At 52.3% G+C, this 14,110-nt stretch overlaps 1 protein-coding gene across 1 annotated transcript in view; it reads right to left on the bottom strand.

Annotated features, from left to right (window-relative positions):
• Positions 1-1,385: 1,385 nt before the first annotated feature.
• The window catches only part of LOC100899090 (PBX homeobox extradenticle), a 28,091-nt gene continuing 15,366 nt past the window's right edge, over positions 1,386-14,110 (bottom strand). Inside the window, exons 3-6 of the mRNA XM_018641021.1 lie at positions 12,476-12,611; positions 11,041-11,131; positions 3,797-3,945; positions 1,386-1,478 (exon numbers count right to left, since the gene is read on the bottom strand). Of these exons, the coding sequence (XP_018496537.1) occupies positions 1,386-1,478; positions 3,797-3,945; positions 11,041-11,131; positions 12,476-12,611 (469 nt within the window). The remainder of the gene's footprint in view (positions 1,479-3,796; positions 3,946-11,040; positions 11,132-12,475; positions 12,612-14,110) is intronic.

Genomic DNA, 14,110 nt, shown 5'->3' with positions numbered 1-14,110 from the left:
AATCTCGTCTCTATTGGCGGACTCATATGCGAGGGCGACGGTCGCGTCGGGTACGTACATCGACCGGAAAATCCGGAGAGCTGTCTCCCCAATAAGACAGCTCTGGCAGTTTCTTGAACCACCGTGCTCAGAGATTTCGCGGTACGACGATTTTCGTCCGATACACAGAACCTGGTCGCCCACAAAGCAAATGGCCTTTCCGCTGTTTCGTTGTTTCACTCAATCATTTTTCTCGAACCTTTCGCGTTCATCCTCGACACGATGCTCTCCAACCGTTTACTTTGGAAATTCTTCTCGACGGTACGGAACCGAAAGCTGCAGGAGCAGTGCCGTACTGTCCGTGCGGCGTCGAAGCCGTGATGTTGCTGTTCATGTTGTTCTGTGGTTGGTGTTGTTCTCATTGTTTGTGGATTTGAACTCTGTCCGTGTTCTCAACTCGAACTGAAGGAATGCGCCGACACCCAATCTGGAGTCACGAGTCAATTTCTAAAGATGGTGCGATCCGTATTCTTAGAATTCATTCGATTCGGTTCCATCACGAAAAGAAATTTTGATTGTCAAAAACGGAAATCTGAATTTACAATGACAGACGGGGGAAATTTGTTAGATTCTCACGGATAAAACGGAGCTACCCTCCCCCAGAACAAGGAGGATCCTCGATTATGGACTTCTAATTTTCCGTTTCAAATTGCAACCATTTCCCCGCTAGGGGTAGGGGTGAGCTGGATCGGAGCTTCTCTCAGCGTCGGCTGATTGAATGTTGTGGACCCGATCCGATTACGCTGGATCGAGCGTGTTGTTCTCAATGTTCGATATTCGATGTTGTACCGTGGATAGCCCGTCCAGCCAAGAACCTCAATGAACATCACAATGAAACCGTCATGATTCGTGCGAAGCCGATGGTCTCTCTCTATGGTCATACGTAAACGGGTTGGCGTCATCATGTCGAGGTAAGACCCTCGCTTGAAAAAGCTGGGCTTTGAATCATCTGGTCTAACTGACCGTGGACCAGACTGATCATACGCGATATGGATCGAGTTATGCGAGGCATTCATGAACGGGACAAAATCGAGAACTACGTCATTATCGAAAACAAGCTTTGGCTTCGGCTGACGGATCGTGATGCTGTCGAGGCTGGAGGTCTTTCTGTGTTCCTCAGTTCCCAAACCACCCCATGTCGATGTGCGTTTTGGAATCAGTCTGTACCCGCTCCAATTGTGTATTCGGTGTGTCTCAGTGCGAATTTAGTTTTGCGCAAGTGAATTTCGCGGCTCATCTCTCTTCATACGGATTCGATCAAATCTTATTTTCGGAAATCAGATTCCATTCGGTAGGTATCTTCGCTCTCTCTATCGTGTTTGATTGTGTGTGTTCGATATCTCGGTTCAATTCCGACCGTTGTAGTCGGTAGGTGGTGGCCAGTTGAAGATTTTCTTCTTCTTGTTCTTCTTCAATCTCATCATCAGTTCAGGTTCGTTCTGTATTATCGTCAGGAAATTCAACTATACGTAACTCTATGCGCAGAGCATTCTGCTAGTTCTGGTTTCTTGTTTTCGCAACAATCCGCGAGTGCTGGGCTGAGTCTGCAGTTCGCGGCGCAGCAGCCATTTTCATGTGGTCGAAATCGCAGATGTTGCTTGCAGTACTTGCTGTAGACGTGGTCGTTGTTGGTAGTCTTGTTGAATCGTGGAATCCGATGTAGCTGATCATAGGAACAGGTTGGGAAGTGTTGTCACCGATGGTAGACGTACAGCGGAGGTTGGTCACAGCTGATCGCTGAGCCTCCTGGATGGTAACGCAGACTACTGCTAGGTGACACAGGGCGGTTTGTTGATGTTAACGTTGATTGTTGCAGCTGTACTCGGGGAACAAACACAGAGGACATCGGCAGAACTTCGGTAAAAGAAGAACCTCGGAGGCGCTTCAAGTCACTGCAGCGGCTCTGCAGGCACAACTAGAGGAGTGGCGAACGTTCGATTTCTTTATGTGTGTAAAGATGTGGGTTCAAATACAGTGAATGAAATGGAGTTTCGAATGAACCAGCAGCACCTAGTGAAGGAAACTGCGCGGAACAGACCAGCCGTCCACCGCGCGAACAAGCGAATGCCCTCGCGGATTCTGGCTGGCGCTGATCTCCGTCGCAGTGTTTGTAGTTGTTGATGTAGTAGTTGTTTAAAAACCGGTCCTCACTGAGCAGTGCTATCCTTTCCCCAGACTGTAGGAACAATCTCCAGTCTAAAACAGTGGGAACTGCAATGAGAGAAGGAAGAATCGTTAGTTATTGCGCGATCTGTAGGAACGCAACATCGAATACCTAAGTCTCCCGATCTCTACCGGCGCTCGAACTCCGAATCTCGATCTGGATTCCTCAAATAATTGAGCCACTAGGCGACACGAGGCTCGCGATGCCGAGTACCGAGAGGCAATGGTGGAGAGAAGGTAAAACTGACGGACCAATTGTGGGAAGCGAGAATCGGAATGAGAAGAATCAAAGGACGAAGGAAATTGTCAAGAGGAAGCTTCGCAGGGATAATCCTCTCGGAAGTTTGTCTGTTTGTCAAAGCAAAGAGGATAACATTCGTTAACTACGCGAGAACGAAAACACCCAAGAAAAAAATGACAACGAACTAAGGGCGACTCGCTGCGTCAACCAATGACACGACGGACGGGCCAATGACTCCGATGCCCATGTAGAACCAGAAAGGGATTTGGGGCTCCTCGAGAGTTATTTAAGGTGAGAGTACCAAAGAGTTCCTATTCGCTCTCGTTCGTGCGCAGAGCAGAGAGGACACCGGCACCACCTGTTCGCGTGCGAGGAGCCTCTCGAGCCTCGAAAATTCAGCTTCGGAAAGTCTTTAAGCCGTTACTTGTTAATCTTCAATGTTTGATGGTTGGTCACCGAGCTGCGCTATCTCGATATCTCGTCCAGACGGCTAGCTTTAAATATTTAACCCAGAGAAAAATAATCGACGACCTCGAATGAGACGTTGCGTGATGTGCTCGCTTAATTCATCCCCGATTTCTATTAGAGCCTCGGGAGGAGGAGAAGACGACGACGAGGAAGAGGCAAGAGAAAGTCGGCAGGCAGGCAGGCAGGCGAGCTCCAGCCCTTTGCCAATAAAGGCTTACCACGCCCACCAAGATAACTTCAAACTTTTTCGGACTTTTGAAAGTAATGAAGAAATCGCCAGCTATTCTCGCTTTAGCCCGGCACGGAACAGGAGGAGAGCGAGGTGAAAGAGAACAGCGAGGGGAATTTCGGGGACAAGCATCCACGGAAAAGAATGAGAGATCTTCTGAATTTTATGAGAAGCCTGGAGGCGTGTCCGTCCCGGCGGTCATAACACCGCATGTCCAACCACCGTCAGGTCGGTGGCTCGGAACCCCCTCCCCCTCTCGAATCCGGGGTCTCGGCGAATCTCAGAAGTTGAGAAGAACTTCAGGGAGGAGTGTTCATACTGCCGCATGTCGAGAAAAACAATGAGGGGAAGATCGAGTCGGAGATGAGACCAGGTGAGCCAGCTGAAGACCTGTATTAGTTTACGGGGTAAGAACTTAATTATCTAATCCAGGGCGCTCACGCAAACGACTCGACGCCTCTGGAGCCGCGTCTTCATTTTTGATAGCTCTGAGATTTTCCTTCAGATTTTTCCCGGGGATCGCCCGCCTGATTCTTCCAAAAAAGTTCCTTTTCGCCACAGTGCGCGAGGACGCAAGGGGCTTCCCGCCATGCATCTACGGCATAGCCATCGTATCTCTGAGTGCCATATGTGCCTCTCCGTCTCGTCGTTCTTACCTGTGATTGCACTGCATTGGCTGCGGCCATTGATGTTGAATAATCTCCATTTCCAGTGGCGCCGTTCATGCCCATTGCATACATAGCATCTGGCGGGGGTGGACTTATCATCTGCCCTTGCTGGCCACCGTACGCCGACGCTCCAGCCGCTGGAAAAGAATTCCATGATTAGATCAACCTTCGCCAGGGGTCGTGAAAATTATTTCGAAGAGAAACTGAGACCGGAGACTCTCTCGCATTCCACAAGGAGTCGAGACAACTTTGGCTGGAACCTTATTGCTAAATGAGCTTCATAGTCCGCTGATTCGGTCGGGGTTTCGAGTAAAGGCCACTTTAGCAAATCAGGAAATTCTCCTCGGAGGCAGCCCTATCCTCGATGCTGCGGTAATTGTTGTCGTCGTGGTCGCGGTCGTCATATCTAGAAAGTGGTCGTTGCGGATAGATGCCTCATTGCATCGACCGACCGCAGAATCGACCGGGGGAGTAGATTAGCTGATGAAGCGGATGGCTTTCGCCGATTTTTTGATCTTTTAAGCGAACAGAGTCCGTCCTCCTCCGACTGGTCGCTGGTTCGTTCCCTCGCTGGCTCGTCCGCTCGGTCTGGTTGACTGGCTCATTTGGCGTAATGTCTCAAATGAAGCAGAAACCTCACGACGATGCCGACAGCCAAAAGAAGGACGAGGGAAAGGCGAAAAACGAGTGGGGAAAATCGAGGACGACCGCCGAGGGGCCAAGCCGACCCGTCGGATGAGCCAGCCAGTTAGCCCAGTGAGCGAGTGAGCGAGCGGGTGAGAAGGCAAGCGAGCGAGCAAGCAAGCCGAATTACATCTTGCCAAGAAGACGATGACAACGTCGGACAAGACGAGAATCTTCACTGGAAGCTCAATTACACTTATTAAACTGTTCTGTCGTCCCCCGGACCCCATCCAAGCCGTTACGAGCAGAGTTCTTGTCCTATTCGGTGTCGTTACCGACACTCGCGGCGCTCGCCATCCCAGTAATGATCTCCGGACGAAGCCACTCATCAGCGTATACCCGAACCCGGTAATCCAGTCATTGATTTTTTCCTCCTGTTGATTCACTGGGCTCCAATCGATGATAATTATTGTAACTGTTCAATCATCCGGTCCGAGGGAACAGGAATTCAGAAAGTTCCGCGGACCCCGATCCTCGGGAAACAGTCACCGTGTCGACGACAAATCGACCAAGACGACCTTCGGAGTGCTGACTCAATTTCTTAATGTACTACGAGCGGGAAGTCAAAGAACGGGGATTTTTTTTTCTGGTTTTTCCGAATCAGAGAGAGAGAGCTTTCCGAGTTGGCCAATTATTAGATCTCGTTTGCCGACCCTGCGGCAGACGCGGGAACAGCGGCGATCTGCTCGTTGAGCTGAAGGTTTTGCTCCGTTCTCCTTTTTCTTCTCCCGTCTCTGCTCCAGGAGGTAGGCCCAATTCAGAGGGACGATCCGTCATCCCTGCGTTCCTCCTTTTTCTCGTTTCTACGTCTCGTCCAATCGCCTAAGTGGCTGCTGCAGGGGCCAGCTTACTGCCTCACTTGGTGGCAGGCAGGCAGGCTGGATGGCTGGCTGTCCGGTTGCTTGCTCGCTAGCTCGCAGGCCGTCCGGCTGATCGACCGCTTTGACGGGTTGCGCTCAGGATCGTACACAAGCCAGTCCGAGGGCTCAGATTCCCATGGGCATCCGGCGCATGAACTGGAATTGCCAGATTTTCCGGACGAAACATCATTGAGCTCCAGCCCAGCGGCCCAGAGCTCGGAGACCCTCACGAAGCGACAGAAACAAGTGGATCCGAGGAGAAGTAACGAAAGAGTTACTCCCAAAATGCCAGACGACCCGCCTCCGAATAATCTTTGGAGTGTTCCGGGAAAGCATTCTCCTCTGTCGGCTTCCCTCGAAACACTCCTGGCCTCCAAGCGCCGCGCCGATGGCTAGGGGATCGCTTGAAGAGGGCGAGACGGGTACGCTCCGGCAAAAGGCGGAAAAAAACCTCGCCGAGACTTCTGCATTAGGCTAACAAGACACAGCCGCCACAAAAGGTTCTATGAAAAAAAAATGAGGATATTGCACTTCACACTCCGAGGACGGCGGCTTCTTCCACTTTTGTTCGCCACAAAAGATCTTCTCGAAAATAGCTCCCGGGACAAGGAGCAGGAGAAGAAGGTAGGTAGTAGCGAAGTTGCGAGGCTTCCCTTCTACGGCTGAGCATCGCTCGTGTCGTTCTGTTTCAAACTCGTGTTCTCGCCGCCGCTGCAGGAACTCGGACGGAACTCAATAATAGACAGCGGAGGGAAGAAAACTGCTACAAAGTTCCTCTCTTCTGGCATGAAAGTATGCGTAATAGCTCCGACGATACTTTTACAGTGCGGTCATAGATCTTCGTCTGATGAATGGACTGTTGAGTGGCAGCCAGCGCTCTTCGTTATTCTGTGGGCGTCTGTCACGACCGCCGGACCATCAGGAACAGCTGTTTCTGTATCGAATCATCTCTGGTCGAATCATTGTCCGAGTGGCGATTTCCATAGATCACTTTCGCGGGCGCCGGAAGCATTCCCGAGAATCCCGAATTCCTCTCGAGAATTTCAGAGTTGTGAATGTGAATTTTCCGGGAAATCTCAAATCGCCCCGAGGCTCTCCCGAGACATATCCATCGCTCGGAAATAATTCGTAGACTTCCGTATGTCCACTCGTATGAGATGGTGTCCGACGATTCTTCATGGTGTCCGTCACTCCTCTCATTGAGAGGAAACGCGTATTGGCGGTGCGGCAGCTGCGTGTGTGCATACTCGTCGTAATGTATCTCATGCTCATTCGTTGTTTGTTAGAGCCGATGTCGTCGCTGCTGCTGCTGTTGATGTTGTTGTCATTAACACGGTGGTTGTGGCGTCTACGAAGCCAGCGAATGAAACAAACAGCAGACGAACGGACGAACCATTTTTCATCCTGTGGTTACCAAACACACGACGGGGAGCCTCCCGACGTGCTCGACGCTGCCGCCACCGTTGGGACTCTGACGCTGCTCGCTGCACGGAATTGCCGAAGAAAAAGAAGATGAAAACCGGGTGGGGGGCTGGGATTGAACAACGACATCGGCGGCGGTAACAACAATATTTTTTTGTTCATTCCGGGAACGCCGAAGATCCGCAACAGAAGGTCGAACAAAAGCCGACCAGTGACGGCTGCTCGGCAGAAGAAAATGAAGAGCGCTTCAAAGAAGCGGATGATGTTGTCGTTGTCGCTCTCCAGTCAGTCACTCGTTGACTCGGTCGAGCAGACCAAGAAGCAAACAAAGGGATGCATCACACGAACAACGACAACAGCGACAACATCGGTGTTCCTGCGCACAAGATCAATTTGAACGAGGAAAAAATCATTTTCTCGTGTTCTCGAGACCTCATTCAATCCATGTGGGAACCGCATCGACCCGCTTCTACGAGGCATGAGTAGGTATCCGACTTCTGCCATCGGAGCTTTTCCTCGTTGCCGTTTCGAAGCCTGCGCGACAAGATTCGCAGCAGGACCCCTCCAGCCTCGGGCGCGGGGAAGCTCGAAGTGGGGACCGTCAAGAAATTAGAAACGTGCATCTGGATCGCCAGGGTTCTGATCCGGACGGCTCTGACGGCTCTGGACTCCGCTGGATACGATCGCGGCATCGGGTCAGTCAGACGGAGGCGGGTTTTCCTGATTCGGTCGCTCGAGCTGCGTTCTGTGCACGAAGGAAGAGAGACCGAGCTTCTCCTCTCCGTGTTCTTCGTAATGCCGATGCCGCTTCTAACTGGCGTTCATGTCAATCAACGACTCCGTCCGTCATGTTGTCAGTCAGTCAGTCAGTCAGAATGACGGGCGTTTCGTCCGGAACCGCGACGAAGCATCAAGCAAAGAGCAAGCGAGCTAATCTCTATCATCACGAACCGTTGCTGTAGCGAACAAATTGGCTCTTGAGGAAAGTATTCAGGGAAGGCTTCACACGGGAAGCTCTCAGTCAGCGTCGGGAATTTCCCGATCTTCTGGATATACCTCCCGAGGAAAAATCCGTATCGAGCTTGAGACTCGGTCCGTGCTACCTCGGACGCGCTTGCCACCTGGGCATCAGGCCGGGGTTCGAAAGTGGCGAACGCGCAGTGGACACACAACGAGTCACGAGTGTATGTTATGAAAGGACCACTGGGAGAGGCATTGTAAATCACGCCACAGCTGAGAGCAATTATCCACTACTGGCTCCTCGACTTCATCGTCCCGCCATCTAGGATGGGCACCCGGGTGGGCGAACAGTCGAACGAGCGAGCGAGCGGACGGGCCGGCAGTCGAGTCGACTCAGTCATTCAGTAAGTCATTCAGCGAGTTCCAGTCTCTAAGGACAAAAACCTACCGATAATCGAAAAAGGACCACCACCATCTCTGCTTGTGCTGGTGGCGGTGAAACGATCGCCGATCCTCGTAGCCCTCGGCTCCTCGTCGTCGTCGTCCTTCTCCCGGTATCTCCTCTCAAATTGAGCGACGACGCCTCGGGCTACGGGCTAACCAACGCTGATTTACTTTCTCAACTTGGCCCCGGTCGGACAGAGGTTAAACTTCGGAGAACCGCGGTTGGTTGTGTGCTCGGGGCAAATCCTGTTCCCCTCACTCCACAGAAGCCGGGGCCGCATTTTGATAGCCGCGGCTGGAGCAAGTATGAGATGAGCTAGAATTTGTCGTTTCCACTTTGTCGACATTTTGTATTGGTCGGCCGGGGGGCTCGGGCTTTCAACAGAGACTCGAAGGTTTCCTCCGAAACTGGGGACTCGCAGGACAGGGGATTTCGGAGCTCCGAAGCGGAGGAGCTGACCAGCTTCCATGCGTTTGTCCCTCTCACGTTGAAGGTATGCACCCATCGATTCGATGTGACGCGAGTCAGAAATTGCGGGTTGAAAATTCCACTACTAGTGGAAACTGATCTCGGAGATATCCAGATTGTCGAAAACGCTCGCGATGCGACGCGGCGTCGTCGAACCACATGGATGCACGGAGACGAGATGGAGGAGCTTACGAGGAACGAACGATAGACCGACTCGAAGAGACTCGACCGATCCAACGGCGGATAGATCAGACCGATATGTCGGTGGGTCCGTCCACTCGTCCGCCGTCGCTATAGCGGTTATCTGTGGATGGCACGGACGGACATACACCACAATGGTTGCGTGATTAACTCAGCTCTTTCGTTGTTCGTATCTCTTTTTGTTCGTATCTTTTCGCCTCTTCTATGGTCCATCGACGTGGTCCCCCGTTCTCGTCTATAGCTGCTGCTGCTGCTCTCTCTGCAATTGGCAAGCAATAATAATGATGACGATGATCTTAGCAAGCAGCCGAGCGACCGACTGCCGCCATCGCCATTTTCCTCTCATTGCTTTCTCATGGTCTTTAGTACCATGGGTCCGGCAGCGGCGGGCACAGCATTCAGACCGGAAGGCTGTTTCCAATTGCCTCAATCTCAGACAACAACGGGAAGACGATGCCAATAGGAACGTATGAGAGCTCACCGTACAGCAGCAGCAGCCACCGGAGCTGCGCCACCTGCATAAGAAAATGACGGAGGCTCCACGTAGGTATCAGTAGATTAAGGGGATTACATCGTTCTACGTCGTCGTCACCGTTGTGGATTTCTCTCGCAAGCCATAAGCCCGTGAAAACGACGACGACGACGACCACGGTGTCGGTGGCGACGGCGGCGGTGGATGAGCTCCGACTTCGGAACGGGCGAGAGGGACGACAGCGGAGACAGTTTGGTAAACGACGACAAAATGTTCTCCTCTTCTTTCACAGGAGGGTGTGCTCCTAACCGTCATCCCGGTCGACGCTGGCGGTAGCGAGGCAAATTTCTTGCGAACAGACAAGATCGAAGTCGAAGGGGAGTGCTTTTGCCTCGCCGAGGCACCAGCCGATGGCGGTCGTGGTGGTGCCACCAGCGGCAGGCAAGCGACAAATGAAATTAGTGTCAAATGTGTCATATTACTCGTAATTCCTTCTCTCCTGGCGTCGTCGCTGCAAAAAGGAACGACGAACCCTTGGAGGGAGACGGCGGCGGCGACGACGACGACACTTGGAGGGCCACTTCACATCCACTTTGCATTCGTGGGCTAGTCAGCTAGTTTGCCTCGCAGCAGCCAGTCGTGTCGTTCGTTCCTTGCTCTCGTGGCAAGGTTTCCTTCGCACCTTCGCGAACTGAGCGAGTTGTCTGGCTAGCGGAGGCTCGGCTGGCATCCCTCGCTCCGGATAGGAGAACCCGCAGAGGAGGTAATCCTGCTCCGTGTGATTCATGCGTAATCAATCAGGATAAAGGTGCAACGTCGTCCTGCTCGTCGCCGTCGTCGTCGTTCGCAGTTCCTCTGTCCAGAGGGTTAGCCCGCTTCATGCGGCGGCGGCTGCTATGGAGCACTGACCGGAGCGGGAACCCTGAGGCTCCGATATTTTTCGCTGTCATCGTTGTTCGCATACTGCACGTTGTTTTTTTCGTTTACGGAGCCATCCGTGATAATTTTTGAAGCTTCTCCGAGGTTTCTCGCGGAGCGCGGAGTATTGTGGGCGAACGCCGAATGCGAGGAATATTGGCGAGCGGTCTGCCGTACGATCGGTCGCCTAGGCGCCCGGACGGTCAGTCGGGGAAGCGGACGGTCAGTCGGGGAAGCGGACGTCAGACCGAGCCCCCGTCGAATAAGGGCGGTATAAGAATGAGCGACAGAGCTGATCTCCGGACCCGAGAGAGACGACTGAGGAGAAGTTGGACGAGTTGAAGAATTTTTATTGCTGGACATATGATAGCCGTCCGCCCGCCCGCCCGCTGGCCCGATTGGACAGTGGACAAAGACCGCCGGGTACCTCGCTGTTGTGCAGGTATGCCGCTGATATATTGAGCTCATATCCGAGCGAATTCCTAAAACATTTCTTAGCCCAGAGTCCACTCGTCGTTGGCCCCGGACACGGTCGTCAGCTGCTCCTGCTGTTCGGCCACCACCATCTCCTCCTCACCACCTGATAGGAGATCAGCTGATGCGAAGTGACAGGTCAATTATGTCCCGTGTTTTTCCCCTCTGACAAAGACTCCGACGAAAGCGACAACAACGGAAGCGGGGACAACAACGATGAATACGGGGCGGACATCGATTCGTTCGGAAGGAGCCGGGCTTCGGAATCGGAGAATTTCCGAATGGCACGCTCCCTGCAGGGGATTAAGTATGGCGTCAGAGTACTCACCCTTCTTTGCCGCATACAGGTTAGCCTCCTCTTGAGCTTTTCCTATGTTCTTCTTGTATCGTATTCTCTTGTTACCAAACCAGTTAGACACCTGCGGAGGGAATCGAGAATTAAATCGTTGTACAAGGAGATGATGCCACGGAGTCGAGGAGAACAATCGAGCCCAAATTCGGTTCAGGAGTCCTGGGCCAGGACTCAAAGGAATCTTCTATCCCGCGAGTCGCGGCCGAAATCTCAGACTTTTCTTCGTCGTAGAGAGCGGTATTCTCGGCGAGCAGTCTCGGTAACGGAGGAGAGAAACAAAGCATGGAGAGAGCGACGCTGCGGTAGCGAAAGAAGGCATTTCCGAGGCAGCTCGCGAATTTATCATAACCTGTCGCCCGCTCGCGCCATCTCTGTCGAACTAAAACGAAACGGCGGAGTACTCGGCGCGACTTTGAAAATGATAAAAAATTACTTCATTTCTCTGACATGCCGGGAAGGAGCTAGCTCGAGCCCGCCAATCGGGAGGGAGGGAGTTTCGACTGCGAGAGACGAAGCCACTGGGAGAAAAAGAGAGAACCGACTGAAATAAAGAGGAGAATCCGCAGAATACACTCAACGCGCTTCGTTCATGTGGTCGCGGCGGTGTTCGGCTGTATTCTCGTCGTCGGCTTCCAATCTGCCTCCGAGCTCGCCTGTAGATTCTCGGCTGGAGGGGTGACCCGCAAAGCTCCCCCGTCCCGCCTCCCCTATCGTCGGCCTGCTCGCTCACAATCAAAATAATGGCAAAATTATCCCGATCAAAAATTCATATCTACCTATTATCATTCAAATTCAGAGCTTTTTCGACGGGCATCTCTCGGCGACCCCCCGTGAACCCCTCGTACCCACGAGCCAGCTAGTCAGTCAGTCAGTCAAGCAGTCCGGAGCGGCGGCAGCGTTTCCCAATACGAAGCCACGGGTCTCATGCAAATGCGAATTAAGGTGACTTTTGCTGCTAATCTCTGAATATGATAATGTCAATGGGCCTCGAATGAATGGTAATCACCATATGAATAATACCTCGGCTCTTCTCGCCTGCTTTCAGCGAGCTGGCTCATGGCGACCCGGGCGAGAAAGGGATCCGGACGAGCAGAAGCCAGCTCGCGTGCGCGCATACAAACGTGCGGAGGAGCGCGCTGACATGTTGCTCGTCACATTGAATGCGTGTTGTAAAGCACGTAATGAATAGTTTCGTCGGTGGCTGGCTCGAAAGCTCAGCGGCGCTCAGGTGCTCACTTCGGCAGGCACCTCATCACGAAAAATGGAAACTCGAACGAGTCGTGAGGCTCGAGACCATGAATATTATTCCGCGCGTGGAGGTCGGGGTCCCTTTTCTCGGGAGGACATCGACACTGAATACTAAACGAATCTCGCGGAACATCTTTGGGACATTTTCGGGAAATCACTGTACCTGAGAGACGGTAATTCCGCATTTCCTGGCAAGCTCTTCCTTGGCCTCTTCACTTGGGTATGGGTTGCTAAGGTGCGAGTAGAAATATTCATTTAGGATCTCTGTCGCCTGCTTGCTGAAATTACGACGTTTTCTCCTGGAATTTGAAGAGAAATAATACACGTTAGTCTCGATCAGTCCGTCACGGGTCACGAGGAATCTCCGCTAAGTACCTAATGCTCGAGAACATTATTCCTTTCTCGTACACGAAATCAACAAACTCCGAATCATGCAGCCCGGTCCCACATCAAGTGGCTCATCCATCTCGGTGGGATGCTCGAGTTTTACAAGGGCTCCGACCTCCCGCATTCGCTCGCTAGCCGAGTGTGTAACTCGATGAATGCCTGGTCCAAAAACTAAAAAAAATCTCAAGGAAAAAATCAAGGAAAAGAAATCTTGCTAAGATTGACTCCGGCTGAGACAGCGGCTGGCGTTTTATAAATGAGCGCCGACTTCATTATTAAATTTCTTCCCCGCCCAGTCCCCTCGGCCCGTGGCCGCCACCACTCTCATTTGGCTCAAGCCATGATCCTCCTTCGAGACTGCTGGTGCTGCTGCTGCTGCAACTGCTGGAGTCGAAAGGCTGAACCCTTTCATAATTATATAGTGCCTGTTTACTCGCGTTCTTGGCCGGCGAGCCTCCTTGGTTTTTTTCTCCTCAGGCGAGGGCGGCCGATAATCGTTGCGAATGGGGATCTCTCACGAAGTCGACGGGGGGAAGCCGAGTGCGGAGATCATATTTTATGACTCTATCCACTTGCTTGGCCGCTCGTTCGCATTCGCTAACGTTCTTTTTTGTTTACCGCTTTAATGCTGACCACCGAGTGGTAACAGTCAGGCGTGCTGATTGGGGTGCTTCCCGCTGTATCGAATGAGCCCTGATTTGAGAAGGGTTTCCGTTCCGGGATCAGAGGAATGAAATGAATTTCCCTTTGAGGGTAAACTCGGGAGAGCTCCGCCGGAAGAAAAGATCGAGCGGATTGAGTGATCGCCAGAAGCGTGGGGGAGGGGGTCGCGTGGTTCTCAAATGTATTTAGCAGATCGAATGATGGATGCTGATTTGATTTTTATACGTATGTCAAGTGTTTCGCATTGTCGGCTTGGAGTCCTGTCGTAAAAAACTCAGAAAAGCCCGCGGAGAACATCGGCTGAGACACGCAAGGACTTCTCGGGGATCATTTCACAAAAGAGCCGAGCGGGATTCTCCTCCCGAGGAGGAGTGTGGGGGGGGAGGGATGAGAAGAAGAACGGCAGCGATAGAAGAGGTAAGATGAAGGGTTAGCATCATCGACGTCGTCGCGTCAAAAAAAAGCTCAGCGAAAAAAGCAGCATGGAGAGTCAGTCAGTGATTTTTCTTTGATGCACTCGTCTTGATTTTTCCCCCTCTGCTAAGTAATTCTTTGTTGCAATGCGCGCACGAACTTCCGTTCGATAATCAGTCACTCTAATTGTTTACAAGGGCTGCGCAGCCAGCAGGAGTCCGGACTCCAAACGCTAGCGTTTTTATGCTCCTCGAAGCCTTTTCTTCCCTCAGTTCGTTGCCTCGCGAGCTATTGTCCTCTGGTTCACCACTCTTCAAGCAATCCGGGAACTTTT

This window comes from Galendromus occidentalis, unplaced genomic scaffold, assembly GCF_000255335.2.
Source record: "Galendromus occidentalis unplaced genomic scaffold, Mocc_1.1 scf7180000077517, whole genome shotgun sequence".
Classification (NCBI taxonomy): Eukaryota; Metazoa; Arthropoda; class Arachnida; order Mesostigmata; family Phytoseiidae; genus Galendromus; species Galendromus occidentalis.
The sequence above is the reverse complement of the archived record's forward strand: the minus strand, read 5'-3'. Positions and strand labels throughout refer to the sequence as shown.